We start from the raw sequence: 27,397 nt of genomic DNA on the forward strand, positions 1-27,397 counted from the left end.
ACTGTGAGGTTCAGGAGAGCTGGACAATCTGAAGGCTGGGAACGAATGCTTGCTTAAGGGAGGAATTGCCATTCCAACATCAACTGTCTTTAATCCTACTGCAGAAACTGTTTTCATTCTGGGGATGGTGAGTCCTAGAAGATCACGGCCAAGAAGCAGATGTCCTAAGTAGCTGCCTCTGAGAGTCTATCCCCAAGAGAGAGCCATGTGGCCACCTGCTTTTTATCATATTTCTAATAGCTGCTCCATTTCCTCAAGGGCTGTTGTGAAATCATTTACTTGACTGCTACGTAAGGTCTGTTGTTCAAGGAACTGGGCTCTCTCTTCTTCTTTCATCTTCAACTTTACCTTTAAGGCCTGTAACTCCTCCATCTGCTTTTTGGCTGTTTCGTTAAAAAGCTTCAGTTCATCTTGCAAAGTTTGTAACAGCAGCATGGAGTCCATGTGATCTGCAGTGGAGTCTTGCTGTGATGCCAGGGTCTCATTGCCTGGGTTGAGGCCTTTGCTTTCTAAAATTGCCAAACAGTTGTCCTGAAACTTCTCCAGCAGCTCTACTTTTTGAGTCAGGTCCTTCAGCTCTCCCTGAGTTTCAATCCATTTCTGGTGCAACTGCTTGTTGACAGCCTCTAAGAGCTGGTTCTTATCCTTGAGCTCTTCTTCTGATTTCTGTTTACTCAATGGTTTGTAGCTCTTCCTGAGGTTCCTCCTGGAGGTGTCTGTAGCCTTCAGCTGCCCATTCTCTCGTCTCGGTTTGATGATTTTTGTAACATCAGTCTCTGAAGCTCCTGAATGAGGTCTGGAAACATCAACTTCTTTGGACTTAACAGGTAACTGGCTCTTAAAAGTGGCTCGAGTTTGTGCATCTGCCGGCAGGCCGCTGCTCAGCACACAGGAGGGCTGCAGGGTGTACACTGTCTTAATCACGCTGGTCATCGTAACGAGGCGGCACGGCTGGGGCCCAGGTGCCTGCTGCTCCTGCCCACACGCCTCATCGCTCTGGTTCAAAAGTTGCTCGGCCTGGAGTTGTTTTCATAATTATGTTTTTGGATTTTTCATTGCAGGTGTATAGAGATACAGTTGATATTTGCATATTGATCCTTCCTGAAAGCTTGATGAATTCATTTATTATAATAATTTTTGGTGGATTCCTCAGAACTTTCTGTATAAAAAGGTGTCATCTGCAAATACAGATACTTTTCCTTTCCAATCTGGATGCATTTTTTTTCTTTCTCTTGCTTAATTGACCTGGCTAGAACTTCAAGTACAATTTTGAATAGAAGTGTGAGAGCTGACATTCTTACTCTTATCTCGTTCTTGATCTTAGGGTAAAAGCATTCAGCTTTTACTATTAAATATGATATTATCTTTTATATTAAATATGATATTAGCTGTGGAATTTTCATAGATGTTCTTTATCAAGTTGAAGAAGTCCTTTTTTTTTTTTGGCCATACGGTGCAGTATGTGAAATTTCCCCAGCCAGAGCGCGAAGCCATGCCCCCTGCAGTGGGAGCACAGGCTCAGTCACTGGGTCACCAGGGAAGTCAGAGGAAGCTCCCTTTTATTCCTTATTTGTTGAAATTTTTTTTTAAATTATGAAAGGACATTGGATTTTGTTAGATTCTTTTCCCATGTGTATTGAGATGGTTATATGGGTTTTGTCTTCCATTTTATTGCTATGATATGTTATACTAAATGATTTTCAGATGTTAAACCACCCTTGCATTCCTGGAGTAAATCATGCCTTTTCATGTGTTGGTGGACTTGGTTTGCTGGTATTTTGAGGATTTTTGTGTTGATTTTCAATAAGAAATAATAGTCTGTAGTTTTTTTGGTTTTGTATTTTCAGTGATATCTTTGGTTTTGGCATCAGGGTGATATTGGCCTGATGGAATGAATTGGGAAGTGTTTCCTCCTCCTATAGTCTTTGGATGTTTTTGAACAATTGATATTAATTATTTAAATGATTGATAAAATTTACCAGTCTGGTTCAGATCTTTTTGTGTGTGTGATGGGGAGTTTTTAATTTACTAATTTACTAATTCAATCTCTTTTGTTTGTCTTAGGTCTATTCAGATTTTTCTATTTCCTCTTGAGTCAGTTTCAGTCATTTGTGTCTTTTTAGGTTTTTGTCTGTTATATCTAACTTATTAAATTTGTTAACATACAGTTATCCATAGTGTCATTTTCTTATTTTCAAGCAGAATTAATCAGCCCTGCCATGCCTGTTTCACAGGGTTGATTTGAGAATTAGGTTAAGCAGTATGTATGGAAGTGCCTTGAAGACCATATGACTGTGAAGTAGTGTATTTGTGTAAATTTTTAGTTCCAGGGCACCACAGTCTGCAGTTTATGCAACTTAATGTTCCTACTATATTCCCCCTTTGTGAGTTGTATTTCATGGGTGAGATTGTCGACCTTGTTACCAAAGGAAGATAAGCTAAGATTGGGCTGGAGGGGGATTACAGTGGTTTGGGGGCCTGCCTCCCTGCTTCTTGAGGGGTGGCAGAACATAGCTTGTACACTTTCAGGATTGGAGGGCATCAGTGCCGCATTAGGAACTCAGCTCCTGCCCAGCCCCGAGAACTGCTGGTTCAGCCCCAGATGTCCTCCTCTCTCCTGTAACCTGTACCTTAGAGGCACTGCATTCATTCACCTCACCTTCTCCCAGCTTACTGCTCTGTCAGCAATAAAAGTCCTTTTATAATACAACCTAGTGACTTCCTGGAGGTCCAGTGGTAAAGACTGTGCTTTCACTGTGGAGGGCTCGGGTTCAGTCCCCAGTTGGGATTAAACTAAGAATCCTATATACTTGGGATTGAACTAAGAATTCTATAAACTGCACAGCCAAAAATAAAAAAATAAAAAAATAAAATACAACTTAGTTGGTTTTCAAAAATGAAGAACTACTGTAGTCTGGAAAGTTCTCTTGCTAAATACAGAGGCAGATTCATAGGGGAAATAACCCACTTAGAAAGGGAAGGCAAGTCCAGAGATGGAGCCGTGGTGATATCTTTTCTGTAGGAACAGGGGAGGTGGCCGTCACATGAGAAAGCGGTAGGAACTTCCTTAAGCTCAACTCCTGACTGTTCTCCAAAGGGGCTTGGAGTGTGGCTCTCGTCTCCTTGGCGGGATTATAAACCCCACGTGCTTATTCTCTGGTCACTTCATGCCCGGTGCAGCACGTGCTGCAGGTTCACAGGGCCTGTGGTTGGTTGGGTAGATGATTATCTTAGACATTACTTTATGATTTGATTTTAAGGCTTCAGGTCCTGATGCAGCTAAGGGTTTAAGCTAATTAGGGAGTGCTGACACTGAACATCTGGTTTGGATCTTTATGCAGGATTTCTTAGTGCTATGACTCAAGTCAGCTTGGCTCACAGTCAGTAATACAATTGTCAAACTTCTCTGTCATCACCAGACCCTCCAAGTTTGTGTTATTTCTGCGTATATCCTCTCTTTGGTCCCGAACCGCAGAGACCCACCCTGCGGGCTAGAGTTCAGAAATCCAGGCCCCAGGGCCTTGGTAACCAGGGGTCCTGTTCTCGCAGCTGTCAGATTCAGCTTTGCCAATTATGAGACACATTGCAACCTGGAGGGTTGTGTGAAACTGTGGGATCACCTCCCCTGCAGTGAGGGAGGAATAGTCCCACCTTTTTGTTTTCGTTGCAGCTGTTCACGCATCTTAGTTCCCCAACCGGGGATTGAACCCAGGCCCAGGGCAGTGAAAGCACCAGAGGCCTAACCACTGGATTACCAAGGAAGCCCCCAGTCCCACCTGTTTGAATGTCTAGCCCAGCTTGGTCACGTGGTTCCATCCCTGCCTTGTGAGCACTCAGAAGCATGACATGGATGGTTTGTTCCTAGACACGGACAGCCCCCTGCTTCCATCCTGACTCAGGTGCCCACCCCCTTCATAGATGTAACCCTGTAGAGCGATATACTTGACTGTGTCCTATTGTAGCATTGAACCTCCACCTCAAAACCTCTGTTCTTGGGCTTGTGGCCTTGTTAGGGTTTCTAAGAGTCGTCCCAGGAGTGAAGAGAAATTGAGTGATTGAAGACAGCTCTAGAATTAATTCAGAGGCTATGTAGCATGGTTGAGCCGTGACCCGCCTGTACCCTCGACCCAGCTCCACGCCTCTCCTCTCTCCTGCTCCCTCGCTCTTGGTTCCAACCTTTCTGAGCTGTGGTCTCGTCACCTGTAAGATGCGGTTAAGGAACACCTCGTAGGGGTGTTGTGAGTGTGAAATAAAGTGCTGGAACTCGCAGCACAGTTACAATAGTAGTGTTAACTGTGAAGAATTTTGTCAGGAGGGAGATCCTTCAAAAACAGCCCTTAATAATAATAAATCCCACCCTTCTGTCTTGGGAAGAGAAGGCAGGGTGGGGCTGGGTAGGCTTGGAACAAGAGTCCTATGTTGAGATGAAGACAGAGGAGAAAGGGTAGAAGGGGATTAGGTTTGAGAAAGAAGAGATTTTTGTGCTTAAGAAGGATTCTGGGCCTCGAAATGGGAGGATTGGCTTAATATTAGTCATTTGTTTATACATCTGAAACACTGGGGGAAAATTTAGTGCTTATCTAAGGTTTATTGCCTGAAAATCGTTACACAGTGAACAGTCTGTGGATAAGTCATTCTGAAAGTGAAGCCAAGGTTCCGGTCCCAGTGTTGTCTAGAAACTGGTTTCTCTAATCAGATATAGCCAGCATCTTTCCATGTCATTAACTACTTCAAACACAGTTTTTAATGTTGCACCACAATATGTTGTTTTGCTTTAATCTTTGGCCTGGAATCAGACAGCTAGTAGCGATAAAGGTAAACAGTGCCATGGGGAGACTTTTCCTCTGTTCTTTTTCCTGGGGTATCGGGCACGGTTATCACTGCTGGACGTTTCACAGTGTCTGCCTGGTTTCCCTTGTGAAGTTCCTCAGCCTTGGGTAATTGTGAATCAAGCTGCTTTTTCCATCACTTGGAGACAGAACCTTCATCTTGCTACTAGATAAGACTATATTTCTCTTCTGCCCATGGTCAACCTGTAGGTTATTAGCATACGTAAATATGTGAATAAATGTAAATAGCACTTGTAGTTGAGAGGGGTTTTCTTTTTGACAGCAGATACGTGGTGTCTTTTCAAACACCAATTCCCTGAGGGCTGGACCCACTGACTGAGTGTCCTTCAGTCCAGTCCTGGTCTGGCAGTAATGCTGAGTTAGCATCGAGGCTGCCCTTGCCTGAGCTGGCAGGCGCATCCCAGGTCCCCAGGCTGCCCACATTTCCCTTCTACTTGGCTGCAGCTCTGAGGGGGCTCCCATAAGCCCCTCTCAGCTCCTATAATTCACTACAGGGACTCAAACAAAATTCAGGAAGATACGCTTCCTGGTTCACTGTAAAGGGTGCGGCTGGAAACAGGCGAGTGGCAGAGATGCAGGGCCAGGTGGGGGCAGGCACCTCGCCAGCGCCGCTGTGGGTTCACCAGCCTGGGGGCCCTGTGACTCTCACTGTCGAAGGCTTCTTATAACCTGACCAGTCACCAGCTCCCGAGAGTTCCCACCGTCTCATCACGAGTTTGGTCTTTCTGGTGACCAGTCCCATTTGGACACCCTCTGGGGCCTCCATCCTGAGACACCTCATTAAACTCAGGTGTGATCAAAAGGGGCTTGTTATCAGTCGCATGACACTCCAGTCATCCAGGAAAGTTCTGAGGGTTTTAGGAGCTCTGTGCCAGGAACCTTGGACAAAGGCCATTCTTATTATACTACATCTTCTAGTGTGAAGATACGTGTAGAAAAATGTTCATCACAGCAGTGATTAGAACGACAAAGGAGTTTGGAGACCCTCAAAAATTGCCTGACATGGGACTTCCCTGGTGGTCCAGTGGTTAAGACTCTGTTCCCAATTCAAGGGGCCTAGGTTCAGTCCTTGGTCAGGGAACTAGATCCCACATCTAAGAGGTCACATGCCTCAACTGAGACCCAGCACAGCCAAATAAATAATAAGTAAGTGAATAAATGTTAAAAAAAAAAAAAACAAGGCAAAATTACCTGCCATGTAGTGTGACTTCAGTGTTGCTGTCATTAGTTGAACAAATGAGTGTGTATTTTAGGGTGGAGGGTGGGGGAGGGGCGGGGAGAAATGCCAGGCACTGCCGAGTGTGAAGGAGGAACAGGAGAGAGGAAGTGAGGGCAGGCCCCTCTCCCGCTCTGAGAGCCTTTGCAGACAACTGCACTGAACGCATCTGTTTCCTTGGGCCTGCCTTCCATCTGTCTGTCCGTCGGGCGCTCCCGCATTCTCTACCGTCGCACAGCTGGCTCACCTCCGGCTCCATCCCGCAGCCTGTGCTGTTCCATTTCTGCCTGAAACCGCCTGCCGTTTGCTTGCCAATTTTACAGTTGCTGATATAGCCAGACTGTGATTATCCTTCCCGCTTCAGTTCTTGGAGAAATGTTTCGTCTGGTTGCATCGTGCACCAGCGCTGTGTTTAAGCTGCTTCTCGTCCTTCTGTGACAGGCTGTGTCTGGAGGTCGTTTTCTGAAACCAGGTTTGAAAAGCCATCAAGCGCATCCAGGCACTGGCGGGGGTGGGATCATAGGGATCCGGGCTTCTGTTCCTCAGCGTTGTGCTGGGGGTGGGAGGCAGAGGGTGCTTGGAAAGAGAGGGCACTTGTCTTGAACTCTCCGGAAATATGTATTATTGTATGTGGCTGTGGAAAATTATCCTAAGTCCTATTAATTGTAGACACCAAGTAGAAAATAACAGATAAATAAGAGAGAAAAAATAATAAGAATAAGCCATTGTCCCAATTGAAGGGATGAACTATTTTAAAATACACATCCTTCCAAAGTTTTTTCTAGATGTTCTTATTTTTTTAATCTTATGAAAAGTGTAGGATGTAATAATAGAAGAGTATAATGAATCTGCATGTATTTATCACCCCATTACAACAGTCAACATTTTACCATGCTTGCTCCTTTTTTTTGAAGGATTTATAAGATGAGACATTTTCTCTAAATATTTAAGTGTGTATCTCTAAACATAAAGATGTTTTTCCTGTTAACCATAAGACTGTTATCATATCAGTAAAGTTAACCTAATTAATATCATATAACCCGGGCTGCCGTCTCTAGGGTCGCACAGAGTCGGACATGACTGAAGTAACTTAGCAGCAGCAGCAGCAACCCAGGCCATGTTCAATCAGGCTTCCCCAGTTCTCCTTAGAATATCTTTTAACATTGGATCCAAACTAAGTCACATATTGCATTTGATAGAATTAACATCTTTTTGGTCTTTGTTAGTATATTAACCTGTTTCTTCCATTCCCACACCATCTCTGTGTGTTCCCCTTAACTTCCCTTGTGATTACATGAGTCTTATTTGTAAACTCCCCTGTCCCCGAGCAAACCCAGTAATCCATGCCTGACTCCCTCCTCCTCTTCTCCACCGTGTTGCCTTGCTGGGTACCAGTCCTGCTGGAGGCAGTCTATCTCCTGATATCCACCCACGACCCCAGCGTCCCCTGCTCATCTGGTGTGCGCACCTGTCTTCCTGGGGCCTCAGACACTGGTCTGCTGCAGGGCCAGTCCAGGCCCTGGGTCCCTGCTGGCTGGCAGTGTGGCGGCCCCTTGAGGGCAGGCTCCTTGGGTTCTGGCAGTTAGTGGAGGTGAGGGGCTCCTTTAAGCAGAACGTGGAGAAATCTCTGTGGACTTAGGTCAGGTTTTGGCTGCCTCCTGCCCTTACTCTGCCCTCCAATTCCAAACCACCCTCCAGAGAAGGAAAGTATTCACCCAGGTCTGTTCCTTGGACGCCTGGCTTCCCATGGGGTGGTCTGTCCCAGCGCCCCTTCCTTCCACACCAGTGCCCCGGGACCACCTCCACCAGCTTTCACCACATGTTCGGTGCCCCTTCGGGCCTGGCCACACTCCCCCCAACCCCTCATCATTCCCATCTTAATGTCAACATATGCAGAACCAGTGAATCAGTCCTGTTTACACAGACTATTGAAATGTGTGTTTTGGTGAGTGTTCCCTCTCAGAGGTTCATTCCACACTTAAAACTGCTTAAAACAGCACTCGAAGCATTCCCTTGGAATGTTCTGGGAGGTGGTGAGCTTTGTTCTTTGATGTTAGGATATTTTCCCCAGCAGCTAAGGGTCCTTTAAACCTCGATGTGGTGATTGCAGGGTGGATGGTGGGTGGGGAGGCAGTTGAAGTTGTAACTCTCAAGTAAAGAGAGGAGCCCTTCGAGGTGCCCTAAACATGCTGCTGAAATACAGGCTTCTGCTCCGTGGCTTCTGAGGCTAGGCTTTGGAGAAGGCTGTGGATTTTCTTCCTGGAGAAGGCTCTGATGTAATCTTTCACTGAGTTTTTGGGGCTTCATGGACCCTCTGAACATTTATCTGAGACCCTTTCTTCCTGAATTATTGTACATTCATTCATTTTCATGTACTCAGAGATTTTGTTTTAGCCTCAGAGTCAGACCTTGCATCCTAGACTTGGATGTGAGATGCTGGTTAAATTTTGAGGTTAAGGGGCCAGAATGTGTGTTGACACAGGAGGCCTGTTCAGATTTTGGTGGATTTATCTCTTTACATGTTCAGTATTTGTTTGTTTTGATTTTTGGCCCCACTGCAAAGCATGTTGAATCTTCGTTTCCTAACCAGGGATGGAACCCGGGCCCCCTGCAGTGGAAGCACAGAGTCTTAACCAGTAGACCACCAGGAGAGTCCCACATGCCCAGTACATAAAAACCCATAAGAGAGAGGACTTCCCTGGTAGTCCAGTGATTAAGATGTCACGTTCCAATGCTGGGGGTGCAGGTTCCATTCCTGGTCAGGGAACTAAGATCTGACATGCCTCAGGACCAAAAATACTAAAACAGAAGCAATCCTATAACAAATTCAATACTTTAAAAATGGTCCACACACAAAAAAGAAAAAGCCGTAAAAGAGACCTCTTATAGCTGAAGCAGAAGTAGTGATGGGCAGATCCAAAAGGAGCTTGCTGACAGCGTTTCACCCAAAAGTTAAAATCTGAGGTGGAAGAGTCAAGCATATTTGAGAAAAATGCCAAAGCTGCAGTGTTAATATACAATGTTTTCTGAGTGGTTGCGGTTCACCTCCTATTAAATGAGGTTATCCATGTGGAAGCAGCCAGCTGAGCAGGTTCTCAGTATCTGCTAGCGGAATGCATTTCTGAGTTTTGAAAATATTTTCCGTGCATGGCATTTTCCCCTCTTCTAAGGGGAAACCTTTTCAAGGTTTTTCATACACTTGTATTTGAACCCAGTGTGTTTACAACATGCCGCAACTACTGCTTAGTCTCTTCAGTTGTGTCCAGCTCTCTGCAGTCCTATGGGTTGCAGCCCGCAAGGCTGGGATTTTCCAGGCAAAAATACTGGATGGGTTGCCATGCCCTCTTCTAGGGGATCTTCCCAACCCAGGGATCGAACCTGTGTCTGCTGCACTACAGGCAGATCTTTACCACTGAGCCACAAGGGAAGCCCATATTTTCATCATACCAGAGTGCAAAGCAGAAAGTCAAGCTGTTACCTCAGCCTTTTGAATTTTGGCATTCTGTGCCTTTTCTTTTAAAAGTATTATAAAGGCAGGGTGGGGGCTGGGGAAGGGAAGATCCCTTTTTATAAGAGACTAGCCTATATCCTGAATAAGCATAAAAGGCATCTGTGTTAGAGCACCCATGGGTGCATCACACATTTAGATCTAGGGGAGGGTGCTTGTTGAAAGGAAGAGTTTGATTAACAGCAACAGACGTGGCAGAAGTGGAAATGTCGGTCTATTTTTGGATTTCCTCAGTGTTTGCTTTGAAATCATCCACTGATCTCATCTCTCTCTGTTCACCATGCCGCCAGGCAGTGCCGTGCTTGTCAGAGTCATCCAAACGCATGAGACTCATTCCAGGGATAGAGCTTATCAGCGCCCCTGGGAGGAAGGTTCTGAAGGAGAGCAGAATTTGCGTAAAAATGGAAGGATGAATAGAGGTTAGTTACATAACAGGCTTTGAGATGAAAGCCAGGACTGAAGACCGAAGTTAGAACTCATGCTAACCAGTGGGAGACCTACCCAGAGCCTGAGGACGCTGGCTGTTTTACTTCTTCCAGTTACTAGTGGTGCGGTGCTTGCCCTTTAGGTCCTGTTTTAGGGCAGCCCCAGGTAGGGGGTGTCAGCTGGCACCGGGACGCTTGCTGACGGAGAGTATAAATGCAAATAAAATGTCACTCAGATGTATCACTTCAAGTTAGGTGAGAAGCTTGGGTTTAGCTTTTACATTTTCACAAACTCCCCACCCTGGCTTAAATCATTGAGCTGCCCTCCCCCTCCTCCTACCCCCCACCACCCTCACCTCCTGCCCCGTGGTGCTCTGTCCTGGTGACTGATGATGCTAGACCAGGCTGGGGCCTGCAGGGAGTGCACTTAGGATGGGCAGGTTTGCCCACTTGGTACCTGCCTAGAGTTGGACAAGAAATGCTGGGGTGGGGGTCTTCTGCTCAGACTGGGGGAGTGAATTCAGATGAGGGGTCTTGTCTGCCTTCCCCTCCGCCTTGCCAGGTGGTATGCTCTAGGATGCAGCGGCCCTCCAGGTGTCCCCAGGTTGCGAAGGCATATCCGTCCTCATCCCTCATCCCTCATGGCCGGTGGACATGGGGAAGGGTGGGGTCTGGAGGAGTAGAGGCAAGTGGAGGGGGGTGGGAAGTGGGAAGGCCCTGCCTTTGCTAATAGGGGAGACTAGGACAGAAGTAGAAAGCTAGGAGAGACTCAGAAGGTGACTCCAGAGGTCTTTCCTCCATCTTTGGGAGGTGCGGGATTGATGGTGAAGGAATCAGGAAATGAAGACCAAATGTTGCCAGAAGGGACAGGGCCACTGGGCTGGAGACACTGTCCTCTCCTGTCTCAGCCTCACCCTTCCCCTCAACTGATCTCCAGCCTGTGGGGGAAGAACACAGAGGACAGGGCTCCCATGAGAGAGACCAGCCATAAACGTTTAGAAAGTCTCAATGGCAAGGGGAGATTGGGAGAGAAGTTGTGGAACAAAAGACGGTGTTTCTTTGATTGTCCTCAGCTCCCAACGTCATATGGAAAAGCGGAGCCTCTGTGTTCCTACCTCCCGGGTTAAATCATTGTCCAGATTTTCTCAGACTTGGTCCCATCGTCCCCTCATCTTATTTTTCTTCTGTTTTATTACTTCAGTATTTTTAAAACAAATTCCAGATAGCATGTCACAGATGTTTCAGTAAGCATCTTAAAGATGTGTGGACATGTTCTTATGTAGCTGACATTGTATTGTTATTAATAAAGATACAGATGTCATTATTAATAGCATTACTTTTAATTGACAGAAGATACACTTCAAGTTTTTGTTTAATCTTTTTTAGGTTTACCTTCTTTTGAGAGAAAAAGATAATCAGCTTCTATCTAAAAATTTAGAATAAAATATGCTAAGGCTCAAAGATGAAAGTGTGTAGAAGGGAGATACCTTTCAGTTTTGTAGCATCCAGTGTGACTTTGAAGGTAATGACATGAACGTCATCACTTCAGTTATGTCCCGTACTCATTGCAGCTTAGATTTCTCTGTGCTCACTTACTCACTTCCTACTCAGCTTCTCTGCTTCAGGGTCCCAGACAGCTCTCAGTGTCCAGGGGCCGACCTTGAGCCCCATTCCAACAGTTCCAAGCTCCTTGGCTGGTACCCCCAAGTCTCACTGAGTAGTAGCACCATCCTGTTTCCCGAGCGGGAAACATACATGCCACCTCTGATGCCTCCTCCTCCTTCAGCTCTGCATCCAGCGCCTCACAAGCCTTCTCCGTCTCACCTCATTTTCTCAGTTGCTGTGCACGTCTCTTCCCTTCCATTAGCACCGCCCTAATCAAAGCCCCAGAATAACACACTGGCGGTTCTGTTTGTTCCTTTTTTGACCTCCTTCCATCCCTTCCCTGCATTTCAGCTAGAGATGTTGAGAACATAAATCTGATTTATAAGTAAATCTGCTTAAACACTCTCTGTGGCTCATGTAAAATAAGTAGTCACTTTCTGTACTTTGTGATAATAAAGACTTTATTTTTTTCAACCGACTGATGCTAGGGTATGAGCAGGCGTGCCCAAACCCAGCCTGGCTTCTAACCAAGACTGTCACATGTAGCTTTTTGCAGCCCCGGGTTTTTGATGGCATGTTTTCACTGTTACTTGTGTACCTACCTCCCATCAGCACAGAGAAACAATCAGTAACACCCTCATCACAGCTCAAATATGTAGAAAGAGATTAGAGAATCTATATGCACGCAAGTTAAATTGTCAGTACACTTTAAAATGTTTTTGTTAAAATTCTGTGTGTAAGGCAGTTGAGTTTTGAAATTTTTTATTTTGCAAGATTTCAAGCATATACGATAGAGGAAATAGTACAATGAAAACTCCAATTTACCCAGCCCTGGATTCAACAGTTACCAAGATTTTGCCACACTGGCTTTGTCTTTTAAAAGAAAATCCTTTTGAAGTATGTTCAATCCGAGATACCACACATTGAGAGTTTTATTAAAAATTCCAGTATTGGGGACTTTCCTGATGGTCCAGTGACAAAGACTCTGCACTCTCAATGCAGGGGTCCCAGGTTCAATCCCTGGTCAAGGAACTAGATCCCACATGCTGCAACTAAGACCTGATTCAGCCAATAAAAGTAAATTTTTTTTTTAATTCCAGCATTCAGTTCAGTTCAGTTCAGTCGCTCAGTCGTGTCCGACTCTTTGCAACCCCATGAACTGCAGCATGCCAGGCCTCCCTATCCATCACCAACTCCTGGAGCATGCTCAAATTCATGTCCATTGAGTCGGAGATGCCATCCAACCGTCTCATCCTCTGTCGTCCCCTTCTCCTCCTGCCCCCAATCCCTCCCAGCATCTGAGTCTTTTCCAGTGAGTCAACTCTTCCCATGAGGTGGCCAGAGTACTGGAGTTTCAGCTTTAGCATCATTCCTTCAAAGAACACCCAGGATGATCTCCTTTAGAATGAACTGGTTGGATCTCCTTGCAGTCCAAGGGACTCTCAAGAGTCTTCTCCAACACCACAGTTAAAAAGCATCAATTCTTCGGTGCTCAGCTTTCTTCACAGTCCAACTCTCACATCCATACATGACTACTGGAAAAACCATAGCCTTGACGAGCATTAATAACAGTTAAATATATCTTTAAGAACAAGACAAAAAAAAAAAAGAACAAGATATATTGAACATTAGTAGAATATCTGAAGTATCTGTGCAGAAAAGTTTGTAAATGCACTGCCCAGTTCCAACCACAAAGGAATCATGTAAAAAGATGTGTGAGTGCTTTCAGAACCTCTCACAGTGATACTCAGCTCTTTGATCCTGGATTACGATTAGGAAGTATGACAAGATGGTCATTTCTGAGTTTTTGTCAAATCATGAGATACTATGATAATAACCAGTTTACTCAGTTTTTGCTGCTACTCTATTGTCACTTCAGATGCCTAAGTCAGGAAAGCACTATCTTAATTTGTGCTTTTAAGAAATACCCTCATTTACACAACTTTTTGGTAGCAGTGTTTCTCCTTCAGTTCAGTTCAGTCGCTCAGTCATGTCCGACTCTTTGCGACCCCATGAACTGCAGCACGCCAGGCCTCCCTGTCCATCACCAACTCCCGGAGTTTACCCAAACTCATGTCCATCGAGTCACTGATGCCATCCAGCCATCTCATCCTCTGTTGTCTCCTTCTCCTCCTGCCCCCGATCCCTCCCAGCATCAGGGTCTTTTCCAATGAGACAACTCTTTGCATGAGGTGGCCAAAGTATTGGGATTTCAGCTTCAGCATCAGTCCTTCCAATGAACACCCAGGACTGATCTCCTTTAGGATGGACTGACCCCAATTAAAAAGGATCTTTTATTTTCACAAATGATTTGAGAGAATTCCTGGCCAGCTGAGAGACAAAGCTTCTAAAGACGTAAAACTTTGAGAGACAAAGCTTCTAAAGACGTAAAACTTTTTTATGATTTGTGTCTTAGTAAAATAAGGACTGTTTGTTCCTGAAACCACTTTGCTATCTCTGCTTTTCCTAATTAGCTTTTTTATTTGCTTCTTTTGGTTTTTACATGTACAGAGAAGTTATTCTCAGCAGACCATGATGAGTGTTTCATTTAATTTTAAAACAGTCCAGTTATTTAAATTCTATCCTGGGGAAGAAGGAATTCTTATTTTTAACATCCAGAGATTAAAATCCATTTGCTGCATAAAATCCAGACCCTGAACCTCTCAGGCAGTGCCTGGGAACCATGTCCATGCCAGATGAGATCCCTGTTTGTGAGCTGTCAGGGTCCAAAGCTTCTTCCAAACCAGTTGTTTTAACCTGTGGAATTTCAGCATAATTTTAATATGCTTTGCAGAGGGCCCATGATCTTCACCTTTTCTCAAATAGCTCTGTTTGGTATAATTACTATTTGTATAACTTTTTTTTTTTGGCCGAAGTGCGTCGCATGGGCTATCTTTAGTTCCAGGGACTGAACCATGTGCCCTGCAGTGGAAGTGTGCAGTCTTAGCCACCAAACACCGAGGAAGTCCTAGTAGATTATCATGACTTGGGTAATACACAGGCACCCTTTAGAGCGTAGCACCAAGTCTCCCCTTTCAGGCCTCACCACCATCCATACAGAACCTTAGGGATGCTTGTAAAAGCAGAATGGGAAGAGCCTGCCATCTGTCTGCGTGGCTTCCGCTAGTAGAGAAGATTCACTAATGCCGAAAAGGTCATCTGTTAACCGACGGCTTTTGTGTTTAGTTTCAGACTCACAAGAAGAGGACGAAGAGCTGGTGGCTGAAGTGGTTGGAAGCTGTTCATCTGCGGCCGCTTCTCGACCCTCAGGGCAGGAGGCAGCGTCGCCCGCCGGCGGGCCTCGCCCAGTCAAGGATTTCAGAGAAGAGCCCGAACATGACGCCAGCAAGATCTCCGTCGTGAGGCCGTTTTCCATAGAATCCAGGAACTGCGGGGACGTCCCCGGGGCGTCTGGCATAGCCGTGCTCCTCGGCCCAGCCGCGGGCGTGCAAGACAGCGAAGCCATGACCGCCGGCGCCACCCTGGAAGCTGACCCCAGGGCGGGCAGTCCACGTCCAGAGCCCGGGGCTGGCCGGAGCCGCCTGCGGAAGCCGCGGCCCGTGCCCCTGCGGAAGAAGGCGCTGGGTGGCGAGCTCTCGGAAGCAGCCCCTGCCCTAGAGGGTGTGCGTCCAGACGGGGAGGATGGGAAGGCCGGAAGCCAGAAATGTGCCCCTGAGATGATGGAAACGCCAGGCGGAGATGCCCACGACTCGGGGGCCGAGCGGCCGGAGGATGGGAGGAGCCCCCTGCTGCAACGCGAGTTCGATTTCGTCGAAGACGCGGATACCGTGGAGTCCAGGAAAGCCCTCCCGAGGAAGCCTGGCCGGAAACCGGGCAGCAGAGTCATGCCGCAGGTTCATGGCGCCAAGGCGCCTCCGGAGCCGGGCCCCGGGGCGAGCCCCACCCTGCGGCCCTGTGGCGGCCCCCTGGCGCGGCAGCACTCGCCCCCGCTCTCCGCCCAGGGCTCCTACTGCTTTGACCCGGACCACTTTGACGAGTCCGAAGATCCCTTTAAACCCAGTATGACTTTCACCAGCGGTGACTTTGGTTCTCCCGCCGGTAATCAAGTTAATGAAATCTTAGAATCACCCAAGAAGGCCAAGTCGCGTTTAATAACGTGAGTGGGGCCGGGCGTGGGCATTGTGTTCTGTGTCCTCTCTGAGAGTCTGGCCACTGCTTTTGGTTTGGGGGGAGGCCCCCTGGGGCAGACACACAGCTTGTAGCCTCTGACGCAGCCTTCACTGTTGTGCCTGACTCTGCTGTGGAATCAGAGATGCCAGAGGTCTCCTTTATAGATGTCTGCCTTGCTTCTGAATCCTCAGCTTATTCAGCTGAGTTCTTTACCCCCTAACCTTGGATATGTTTTTTCCTGCTTTTAAAAAGAAAAAAAAAAGAATATCATGAGCTAGGCAGGAAGAGATCTGATGGTTTTCAGAAATCCTGTCTGAGCTGTGGGGTGTCATAGAACTCAGGGATCAGTGCCAGCCACCGTCTGCAGATTCTCTGGATGGAACAAAGCTCCCAGGGCTGCAGGGTGCCCGTGTAGTGTCAGTAACCTGGGGGAAGGGGCATATAGAAGTCTTTTCACTTGAACGGAAAGCTGTGATTCCTATTGAAAACAAACCTACCACTCAGAGCTACTGTGAATTCTTACATCTCCTGGTCAGACTTCTGGCTCTTATCAGTAAGGAAGTGAGTTTCCAAAAAGAATCAAGAATCTTTTAACCAGTTGCCTGAATCTGACTCACCTCTTTAACAGCCTCAGAATATGAAAGGTCATCTGTTCTTACGCTGTTCTTTGATTGTTAAGTGGTTGCTGAGCCAGACAGGCAGTTAAACAGTTGCCAAAAAATATTGATCAGCTGTCCTCAGGATGCTCTTCTGTGGCTCGGGTTAGTTACCTGTATCTAGTTACCTGTGGCCTGGGGGATGCGATGGCCAGGTCTTTGCCTAGGTGCTTTCTAATATGGGGTCCTCTAAACATCAGTTGACCCTACCTCTCAGGGTCGATAAGGGCTCATTGGGAGCCTCTCTTTTAGTCGCTCATTGAAGGTGTATAGCCTGTGCATTCATGTGGCATAAAACTAAATCCAAAGGGAGGAAAGTTTATCTTACATCTGGTTTTCAGTAGCAAGAAGTACCCTCTCCCAGCCATACTTCCCTCACTTGCTAGCATTTTCCTCCCATTCTGTTTTTTTTTTTTTAATTTTTATTTTTACTTTATTTTACTTTACAATACCCCATTCTGTTTTTGATGAATGAATTTCTTGGTCTAAAATACCTTATGTATTAAAAAAAAAAAAACACACAAACTCGTATGCAACCAAGACTCTTGCCTCCTCCTTTCCACAGGAGAAAGATGCTTGACCTGTTGTGTAACTCTGGGGGTTTATTTAGCAGATTCCATTATTGTAGAAAAGAGTGGAAGTAAACAGGTAGAAATAGATAGCACCTAGAAGAGAGTTCAAGGTTCTGATAACAGGGTCCTTGTGTGACTTCTTAAAAGATGATACGACTAACATCTCAGATTCTTCTCCTGTAATATAGACATCCAGTATAAAGACAGTTTAATGCATGCTAAAGTTTCTTTACTAATCTTTTTAATTTTAACTTATTTTTTTTTAATTTCAAATAATATTTAAATCTTCTTGGCCAAGTCTATCAAAATCTCACTGACTTTGCAGATAGAGGAAGACAAATATCATATGACATCACTTAGTATGTGAAATCTGAAAAAATGATACAAATGAATTTATTTACAAAACAGGTGTAGACCAACAGACATAGAAAACAGTCTTCCACAGAGGAAAGGTGGGGGAACAGGGATAAATTAGAAGTTTGGGATTAACAGATACACACTCCTATATATAAAATAAACAGCAGAGACCTAAGGTATAGCACAGGGAAATAGAGTCACTGTTGTATAATAAAAATGAAATAAAAAATGAAAAAGATCATCCTATGATTGGGATTTTGTCGGGCAAATAAGATAAATTAGGTAAGTCACTTTGAGTTTCTTAGTGATAGACACTGACAGGTATAAGCAGATATATTTTCAATTATATTTTTATTCATGCATTGATTGTCTTTAATCTGGATGACTAGACATTTAAGAGTAAACATACTCAGCAGTAATGTTATTTTTTTTACATTTACAACTATTTGGTTTACTTTTCATCCTTAAATTTGACCATGTGGCATTTCTGAGTGTTTCCACCACTCTCTTACTCCTGAGAGTCATTCACTCACTAGTGGTCATATTGACAAATCTGACATTTATAATTTCTGTCTCATCTCATAGAACTTTGCAGCCTTTACGTCTGCCAGACTAGAGATAAATATTCCAGGCTTTACATGATTTTTTTCTCCATCTGTCTGTCTCTTTCCCGTCTCGAATTTTGTTGGTGCATCAGGACTACTGAACAAGTGAAATTTCTCTGTTTTCTGTTGTAAGTACTCCTGCTGTTTCTGGCTCCCTCAGGACCCTTGGCAGTTCCTCCCCCGCCCTCCCTGGACCATCTCCTCCACAGCATGTTGGCTTCCCTTTCTGAGTTGAATCTTCTGATGACTTTTCGCATTTCATTTGCCACTTCATGAGTCAGCTTAGCCTTGCCATCTGTACCCAAAGGCTTGGAGACAGGCCCTCCCACCTTAGGTGCGAGAGCTTGCGTCCCTGGCTTGGCACGCCCCGTGTGGCGCTGTGATGCTGCGTGCTGGCTTGGCCGCCTGGTCATCCCCACGGTGGTTTGAGGAACTGCTGGGCTGTTTAGTGTCAGGAACAGTTGACTTTTTTGATAGGATAAGGCTGCCGCCTCGGAGCACAGGGGATACATTTTCCTGAGTCAGCTCAGCTTGAGTTTGGTAGCAGGGTGACACTCAGGCATTAGGAAAGAAAATCAGGCACTGACGAGGTGGGGGCCCCATATTCTGGTACCGTCTATGCTGGTCTTTGTTTTTGTCCCACAAAACGAGAAGAACTTGCAATTTGGTGATGGGGGTGGGTGGGTCAGAGTGGTGGTATTGGAAGTTTTAGGTTCATTAAAGCAGAACGGAATCTGGACTAGTCTTCAGATCACAAATTACATGCAAGTTTAAACATAGCGGGCGGTGTGAGTGTCCCCAGTACCGGCCATGATGTTCATTTTCTATCTTACTACTGTGGTAACAGATTGCTCAGATATTTTTATCTTCATATTTTCTGTTGCCCACAGCCCTCTGTGAGCACACAGGTCTGGAGCTGTCTTACCAGACTTCTGTGGCTTTTAGCACAATAAAGAATTTTTAAAGAATGTGGTCCGGCGTGGTAATTTTTCTGGTGACTGTCAAAACCAGGTGAGCGCGGATCACGTGACCCGCCGTGTCTAGGTGCTGGGGCTGCTCTTGGGAACGCTGTTGCAGTTAAAAACCATAGGGGCCTGAGAGCCAGTGTCTAGCATCCCGCAGAAACAAGTGAGGGGATCACTGAATTACAGTTTTCGCTTGCCCTGTCTCTCGGGAGAGGATTCAGAGGCGCCAAGGTGCTCCCGTCTCTGGCGTGTGGCCGTGTGACTCGTGTGGGGCTGTGCGCTTTGGCTGGTTTCTGCACACACCGCTGTCTGCTCCATCTCACGGCTTGGGAGCTTGTCCGTGTGATGCCAAACCAGCCTGGTGTTCTGTTTGTTTTTCCCCCAGGAGTGGCTGTAAGGTGAAGAAATATGAAGCCCAGTCTCTTGCTTTGGATGGGTGTTCTCAGGTAAGTCTGTCCCTTTCATCAGCTTATCTCTTAGACCAGTGTTCCCCATGAGGGTGGTGGCTAATGAAGATTTTTCCAGTGGGATCTGAGTACTCCGCTTTAAGGAAGCCGATTCCCAGTCCCTTGACTTCCTAAGTGGATCTGAGAAAGGGCCCTATTCCTTCACAGTTACTTTGTTCCCACTTTTTTGGGGGAAAAGTTCCTTCTCACCCATTCTCCGTCTTGTTGTACTATTGGATATGGAACCTCTGAGCACCAAAGAGGGATTTGAAATGTTGGTGTAAGTTTTAAGGTGATTGACTGCAATGACTGGATAATATATTTTTAAAAGTCAGATGGTTTTCCAGTTCATTGCTTTCCACCAAATAGGAGAACCTGAATTGTCAGCTGATACATGATTAAAAATAACTTTTGACACAGTGATATATGTCACTTATATTTCCATTAAAAAGAAAATTATTGATGATAGAATTTCTTGGTACATAACTTGGAAAGGGGTTCAAAGAATTGAGACGTTTCTGTTATCAAACTTTCTTCTATTTAACTTATTTATTGATTGATTATAAAAATGGAAAGCAGGAATAAAATTGATGCTGACCTTTGCTTTATTCTAGCAGTAAATATTTATCCTTGACTATATGAATTAATTGGGAAACACAAATAAACCCCCCCAAACCCAGGCCCGTTTGATTGCAGTGAGATGCTTTATTTTTCCTTTTAAAAATTTTATTTCAATATAACCATTACAGAAATACATTCATTGATTAATAGAATGCATTTTAAGGTGAACTTACACAGGACCAAAAACTTGGTACATAGTTTAAAATTAAAGAAAAGATTTGCAATTTGATTTTTCATCTATTACAAATGTATGAACTATCTACTTTAAATGCTGCTAAAGAGCAGGCAAAAAGAACCATGAAAATTTTACCTTTTTTTAGTTTGTTTGCCTTTGTTTTTAAACTTTTTATTTTACATTAGAATAAAGCCAATTGACAATGTTGTGATGGTTTCAGGTAGACAGCAAAGGAACTCAGCCATCCATATTTCATGTATCTATTCTTCCCCAGACTCCCTTCCCATGCAGGCTGCCACATAACAATGAGCAGAGTTCCCTGTGCTGTATAGTAGGATCATTTGAAAATTATCCACATGAAAAATTTACCTTGGACTTGTTTCGGAAAAATAACACATATTACTTTGTAAAATTACTTTTAAGATTGGTGCAACAAAATGTTATAATTTCCATTTTTAAAAAATTTACTTTTGTGTTTGATTGTACTTACAAACACTAATATTTTTAGAATAAATTGTACATTTGTAAATGAACTAACTCTCCAGAAGAAAAAAAATGTTGACACTTAAAGACTTAGGCTTGTAGAAAAAAAATTTTTTTTAATAAATGTAATAGCAGAACTTCAAGAGACTTTCAAGCATGCAAATACATTTCTTTGGGATAATTTCTTAATGGAAGTAGAGAGGAAATACAAATTTATAGAGGAAAAGGAATGATGTAAATTTCTGACCATTAAGAGCATATTTATGTTCAATTTTAAATAGATGATAATGTATCGGATCACTAGAGTAACTAAATTGAATTAATAAGCAAAATCAATATTTGAAATAGAACAAAAATTTTTTCCTTAACTTTGTATTGATATGAGAGGATAGATTTTCTCTGAACTTACTGTAATAATTTCTTGACGTCTGTAAGGTCATTATGCTGTACATTTTCAAGTTATATAGTACTGTATGTCAATTACATCTGAATAAAACTGGAAGGAAAGATAAATAAGCAAATAAATAATATATAGCAGATATTATATCCTTTGTGACTGTTTAAACTCATACTGAAAGGTTCTAGATGACACCTGAAAATACAATGGATTACACAAATTTTCCCAAGTAATTTAGTAACTATTGGAGCAAAAAATATGAAGACCACTGCCTTCGGCCACTTAAACTTCTTTCTTATAATTTAGGCTAGAAAAGCCTAATTTTTCAAACCCTGGAGTTGAATCACAGAGCGTAATCCCTAGAAAATACACCTTCCATGGTTCAGAGGCTACAGCTTCTTCCTTGGTTGGTGCCCAGGTCCGTGGAGAGCATCGTATAGTATGGCGGCTGCTTTGCTGTTCCTGACGTGTTAGTTTCCCTCCTAAATGGCAGCATCGCCTCTGTTGCCTTTCTCAGGATGAAGAAGCAGTGATCTCCCAGATCGCAGACATTTCTAATAGGGACGGTCATGCTACCGATGAGGAGAAGCTGGCATCCACGTCATCGGGTCAGAAACCCACTGGGGCCGAGGGGAAAGGTGAGCCAGAGGACGACCTGGAGTACTTTGAATGTTCCAATGTTCCCGTGTCTGCCATAAATCATGCGTTTTCATCCTCTGAAGCAGGTACGGAAGCAAATCTTCATCTTTCTTAATTACATAAGCATAAAAATGCCTGGAAGCCTAGGGCAAGGAGGCAGCTTAGAGCGACTGGAGAACTGGGCCCCCAAAGGATAGGTTAGACTGCTGGTCTGTGCTTTGCTTCTTTGCCTGGAGAGGAGACACCAAGGGGCATCCGTGGAATGCCAGGCAACATGTGGATAAGTGTGACAGAGTGTGCGGAGACACTCGTGTATGGGACTGCTTGATTTCTTTAAATAATTTATTTCAGTCTGGCCACAGCTTCCAATGTAGTGATCTGCAACCATGTTGTGATTTTTGAGTTCCTTGTTTCATGTATAGAAATAGTAGTTACTAACATAATTACTTCCACGTGTAGGCACAGGTTAGAGTGCTTTATGCATAGTAAGTCATATCTCCTCACTAGATAGTGTTCTTTTTTTTTAAATTGCAGTTGATTTACAATGTTGTGTTGCCTCCAGCTATACAACAAAGTGATTCAATTATATATATATGTAATATGTGTGTGTGTATATATATGTATTTTTCAGATTCTTTTCCAATATAGGTTATTACAAGACATTGAATATAGTTCCCTGTGCCATGCAGTAGGTCCTTATTGTTTATCTGTTTTATATCAGGCAGTGCAGGTAGTTCCCTATGCTGAAGCTTCTTACTGTTTTCCACCTTAGAACATTCTAGATCCGAGGCCCTTTGCCAGGTCCCAGATTGTATCTGTGGCCTTAACCTTGACTTGTGAAGTGCTTGGCACCATGATCCTGACTTCATTAACCATTATTGGAAACTCAGTATCTTCAGCAACGTAATTTAATGTGAGGCTTTTATACTTAGATTTTAAAAGATCATGATCTATCAAATCAGAGAAGCAGGTGGAAATCTGCACTTCGCAAGAGTTATCTCCCCAGCCACCACCACCGCCACCCCTATCCAGATCTCAGTTTCCCGTCTGTAAAATAAACACTTCAAGGACTGTTCCAGATTTCTTCCCAGGCCTCTTTCTGCTTTGACATTTTCCCCAAAGACCCTTTTTGCCTTTTCCCCCTGTGCCCCTTTGGCTGTTACTCAGGCTCACCCCGAGGACTTATGCCCACACTTATTTCTTATGTATGAAACACTCTTCTGCACCCTCACCCTGTAGAAATTCTGCCCCTCCTTGCAGGTCTCTCAGAAAAGTCACTTGGTTCCCACTGCGTTTCTTCTTCCGTTCCCGTTCCGTGTAGTAGTTACAGAAGGTCATCCTTGATAACTCCTTGAGGTTAAGGACTGTGAATGAATGATTCATCTTCCACGTTTTCCCTGGTGTAGGGGACTTGTCCATATCTGTTGAATTACGCCCTCCCCTCACTAGGAGGAGATTCCTTTGGCAGAAGCTTACAGAGCCAGGGTTCTGCTAACAGAACAGCTACTCCTGTTAACTCTGTTGATGCCTGAGTAGTGAGCAGAGGCCCAGTTGCATGGCGTGGGAGGGTGTGAGTGCACCATGCTTGAGCTGTTCCCAGGGGCCACCTTTGGGCTGGGTCCTGATGGGTACATAGGCACAGCTGCCCCAGGGAATCTCTCACGGGGATGGGAAGGAACCTGCTGCACGGCTAAAATGCTCGCAGTTCTCCGTGAGTCCTGGGCAAGTGGGGACTCAGGCAGGGTTGTCCTGAGGAATTAGGGCTTTTGACTATAAGGTTTTTAAGTGGAATACCAATGGTCCCATTTGTGTTCTGAATAATTCACTCTTGACAGTGCCCTAAAATAATAATTTGTGATTGTAGGTGGAGGATTGTAGCTTTAGCGTTTTGTGTGTTTTTCCATATTTTAAATTTTTCTTCGGCAGATGGGTATACCTTCATTAGAAAAGGCATAGTGTTGGTTTTTTGTAAATGTTGATTCCTGTGGTAGAGTAAGAATGACGAAACCAACTTAAAGGGTGTGGAGAGGATATTGCGTTTCCAGGCATCAAAATTTAGAGGTTTTTTTTTTGATCTGCTACATTAATTCCATTGAGGGTACCCTTCAGGGCTGGAGTTTAGATTCTCTCCTCAATTCGGTAATAAAATACTTTTCAATGTTACTATTGGAGAAGGCAATGGCACCCCACTCCAGTTCTCTTGCCTGGAAAATCCCATGGACGGAGGAGCCTGGTAAGCTGCAGTCCATGGGGTCGCTAAGAGTCAGACACAACTGAGCAACTTCACTTTCACTTTTCACTTTCATGCATTGGAGAAGGAAATGGCAGCCCACTCCAGTGTTCTTGCCTGGAGAATCCCAGGGACGGTGGAGCCTGTTGGGCTGCCGTCTGTGGGGTTGCATAGAGTCCGACATGACTGAAGCGACGTGGCAGCAGCAGCTGCAGCAGTGTTACTATTTCCTTTTTGTGAAATGATGCTGTGGTTAGTACAGCTCATTTGCAAAACTCTTAATGGACACAAGGGGGCAGTCTTGCCGTTCTCTCCACTTGAGGACACGATTCTGCCTGTGGCGGACTGGCCCTGAGCTCTGTTTCCTCTGGGCGTTCTGGACTTTGAACATAGCACAGCGGTCAACAAGATGTAGTGTGCCTTTAAGGGTCTTGAGATACTGGGGTTTAGGGGTCCATAGATGTCCTTCCAGGCCCACACTGGGGTTTCCCGGAGTCTCTCAGTGGGAAGGAAGGGACCCACCTCTTGTGATGACTATAAAAATGACCCTCTGTGTTTTAGGCACTGAGAAGGAACCGTGTCAGAAGATGGAGAAGGATGGATCCACTGTGCCCGTGAGTTCCCAGGCTCATGGGGGTGCAGGGTGGGCATGGGAGCTTTCAGTCTTTGTTTTGAAGCCCATGTTAACTCAGTAGTTAAATTCTCGTCGGTGTTTGGTGATGGGCGTGAAATAGAAATAAAGCTCAGTTCCTTCAGCTGGGGAGCTTAGTGCCTGTCTGAGGTGTCTTGAGCAGGACCATCAGCACTCAGACGGCAGCTGAACATCCCCAGATGTCCTCCAGGTATAAAGTACAGCCAGCATTTGAAGCCGCAGTACCAAAAAGAAAGGAAAATGAAATGCCTGTAGCTTTTTATATTGATGACATGTTGACATTTTGGATCTGTTGTAGTAACAGAACTATATTATTAAAATTAATTTCACCTATTTTTTTTACTCTGTAAATGCGGCTTCTGAGAATTTTTAACTTCCACATGGCTTCCGTTATTTTCCTGGCCACAGATGCAAGGTGGAAACGGTTCCCCTGTGGGGAATGTCACACAGGGTGCATCCCCAGGGCGGACCCACTGTATGGCAGGTGTCAGGAAGGCTGGATTTGAGCTAACTGAGCTAAAAACTTTTTTTAACTTTTAGGCCTACGAAAATAGTACAGAGAACTCCTATACCTCCTGTACCCATCCATGCTCCTCAAACATTAACCTTTTCTGTGATCACAATACAGTTATCAGAATTCATTAACACTGGTGCAGTATTGCTATCCCGTCTGTAAACCGTATTCAGGTCTTATCAGCTGCTCCAATAATGCCCTTTTCTGGTGCAGGACCCAGGGCAGGACCCCACAAGGCATTTGTTCCCGTGTTCTCAGTCTCCTTTAATCTGTGATAGCTCCCAATCTGTCTCTGTCCTCCCCGACCTTGACTCTTTGAAGAGTGCTGGTCAGTTGTTTTGTCAACTTTCTTGCAATTTGGGCTTGTCTGGTATTTCCTCCAGAGGAAATTCAGTTCGTGCATTTTTATCTCAAGTGCGTCAGAAGTGACCTTGTGGGTATCAGTGTATCCATTTGTCCGTTATTGGTGCAATTAACTTTGATTAAGTGTTGTAAATCCATCCACTTTTGTTAAACCCGTGGCCACCACCAGCCTTTTTAAATATGGTGACAGTTTCCTAACAAACTTCCCTCTTCCTGGGGTTTTTCTGTCCTCCTTTTCCATAAGCTGGAGTCGTTCCCTTTTGCTTAAACTGTTTCTTTGGCTTTCCTTGTCTCTAGACTCAGCTCAGACTCAACTGCTGCTGACTTGGTTTTCCGCACGAACCCTGCCTCCTTCCCACATCACATACGTGCCCAGGCAGACGGGGTTTCGTTCAGTTTTGTGGACCTGCCCCTTGGCTCTCTTTGGCTTCCTCCCTGGCTTCCTCCATGAGGTGGGGCCATGACTGTGCTCACTGCTGTATCCCAGCCTTGACCGCAGTGAACACTGCTGAATATAGAAGCCGGGATACTAGGAGTACAGGGAGAGCTGAGTCGTGCAAGTTCAGTGTTAGACGTGTGGCCTTGAGACGTCTGTGTGACCAGCTTTTCGGTTCACATTTGCTGTAGACCATGAGAAGCACTTAGCACGAGCCCAAGAAAAGTGTGGCTTGGCTTTAATAGGTCTCAGGGGCCTTAGGATGGTTGAAGCTGCAGGAGTAGGTGACGTTGTCATGGAAATATTCTTTACGTTGATTCACAGTAAAAACGCATGTTTGCATCTTTTTCTGGCCACTCCAGTAGGCTTGCAGGATCTTAGTTCCCTGACCAGTGATTGAACCTGGGTCCCCGGCAGTGAGAGCATCGAGTTCTCACCACTGGACTGCCGGGAATTCCCATGCTTTGCATCTTAACTAATAGATACATAGGAAACTATCTCCACACATGCATTTGTATTTTTATAAAACAAACTGCTCAAGACAGTATCCGTGTTTCTTCCAGTGGTTCATGCTGATATTTTTTTGATTGCGTTACCATTTTTTAATGCACATTCTTTGCTCCAGGAACTGTTTCCATGACTCACTGTTGGGCCATGACCCATGTGTTTCCCTGGAGGGCGCAGAGTGAGTGATGTGGGGCAGGGGAGGGGCCTGTGGACACCAGGCAGGAGGAGGACATGCACACAGGGGTCAGGGACGTCACAAAGGACAGTTGTTTCTCGACAGAAACACTCCTCTGGGATTTGAAGGGGTTTCTCTGCAGCGCCCCCTGCAAAGAGCACGTCCTGGGTCATGATTTCTGAATGGTAATCCCAGTTGAACTGGCTGAAATTAATTTCTATTTCCTTAGAATGTTGAATAAACACTGCATAAAGAACTTGCGATATTCAAAACGCCATGTAAGAAACCAGTTCAGGGCTTCCCTGGCGGTCCATTGGTTAAGAATCCACCCAGGTGCTCGCTTTGGCAGCACATATACAAAAAAAAGAATCCCCCCTGGAGCAGCTAAGCCCGTGTGCCACACTACTGAGCCCCCACGCCTAGAGCCCATGCTCTGCAACAAGAGAAGTCACCGCAGTGAGAAGCCCGTGCTCTGCAATGAAGAGTAGTCCCCACTGGCTGCAGCTTGAGAACGCCTGCTCACAGCAACAAAGAGGTCAGTTACTTAAAAAGAAGAGAGAGAAGTCTGTTCGATCTAGCCTTTGCCTTTGTGAGCCTCTGGGTGTTGCTCTGAAGGGCGTTCCTGTTGCATCCTCCATCCAGCTCTGGGGAACGGCCAGGGTGAAATTATTCAGGCCAGAGGACAGTCGTCTCACTTCTCAGCAGCTGGTCTGCAGCATCTCTCACTTAGGATTGAGTTTATTATTTTTTTCAGAGAAACCTTAAACTTCTCAAACGTTGAGTTCACAGTGTGTCTCTGTTAGAAGTGGTGGGGGCGGAGGGGGGTCCCCGCTCTGACAGGTTCAAGGACAAATGGGATGAGCCTGACA

The 27,397-nt window shown here is 45.0% G+C and overlaps 1 protein-coding gene, 1 non-coding gene and 1 pseudogene across 38 annotated transcripts in view; 2 read left to right on the forward strand and 1 right to left on the reverse strand.

Moving 5' to 3' along the window:
- TACC1 (transforming acidic coiled-coil containing protein 1) overlaps positions 1-27,397 on the forward strand; it is a 125,527-nt gene that overhangs the window by 78,603 nt on the left and 19,527 nt on the right. For 11 of the 37 annotated variants that reach the window (XM_069572973.1, XM_069572972.1, XM_069572984.1 and 8 more), the window contains 4 exons: positions 14,791-15,721; positions 19,276-19,336; positions 21,530-21,737; positions 24,443-24,495. In XM_069572973.1, the coding sequence (XP_069429074.1) occupies positions 14,791-15,721; positions 19,276-19,336; positions 21,530-21,737; positions 24,443-24,495 (1,253 nt within the window). Of the gene's footprint in view, positions 1-14,790; positions 15,722-18,017; positions 18,054-19,275; positions 19,337-21,529; positions 21,738-24,442; positions 24,496-27,397 lie in introns of all 37 variants that reach the window. The other 26 variants (XM_069572980.1, XM_069572979.1, XM_069572988.1 and 23 more) reach the window with 5 other exon arrangements.
- Positions 130-6,325, reverse strand: LOC138430790 (small kinetochore-associated protein pseudogene; annotated as a pseudogene).
- On the forward strand, positions 12,564-12,636 carry TRNAE-CUC (transfer RNA glutamic acid (anticodon CUC)). The gene has a single exon. It is a non-coding gene; the product is annotated as a tRNA-Glu (tRNA).

The sequence above is a fragment of the Ovis canadensis genome, chromosome 26, assembly GCF_042477335.2.
Source record: "Ovis canadensis isolate MfBH-ARS-UI-01 breed Bighorn chromosome 26, ARS-UI_OviCan_v2, whole genome shotgun sequence".
NCBI classification, from domain to species: Eukaryota; Metazoa; Chordata; class Mammalia; order Artiodactyla; family Bovidae; genus Ovis; species Ovis canadensis.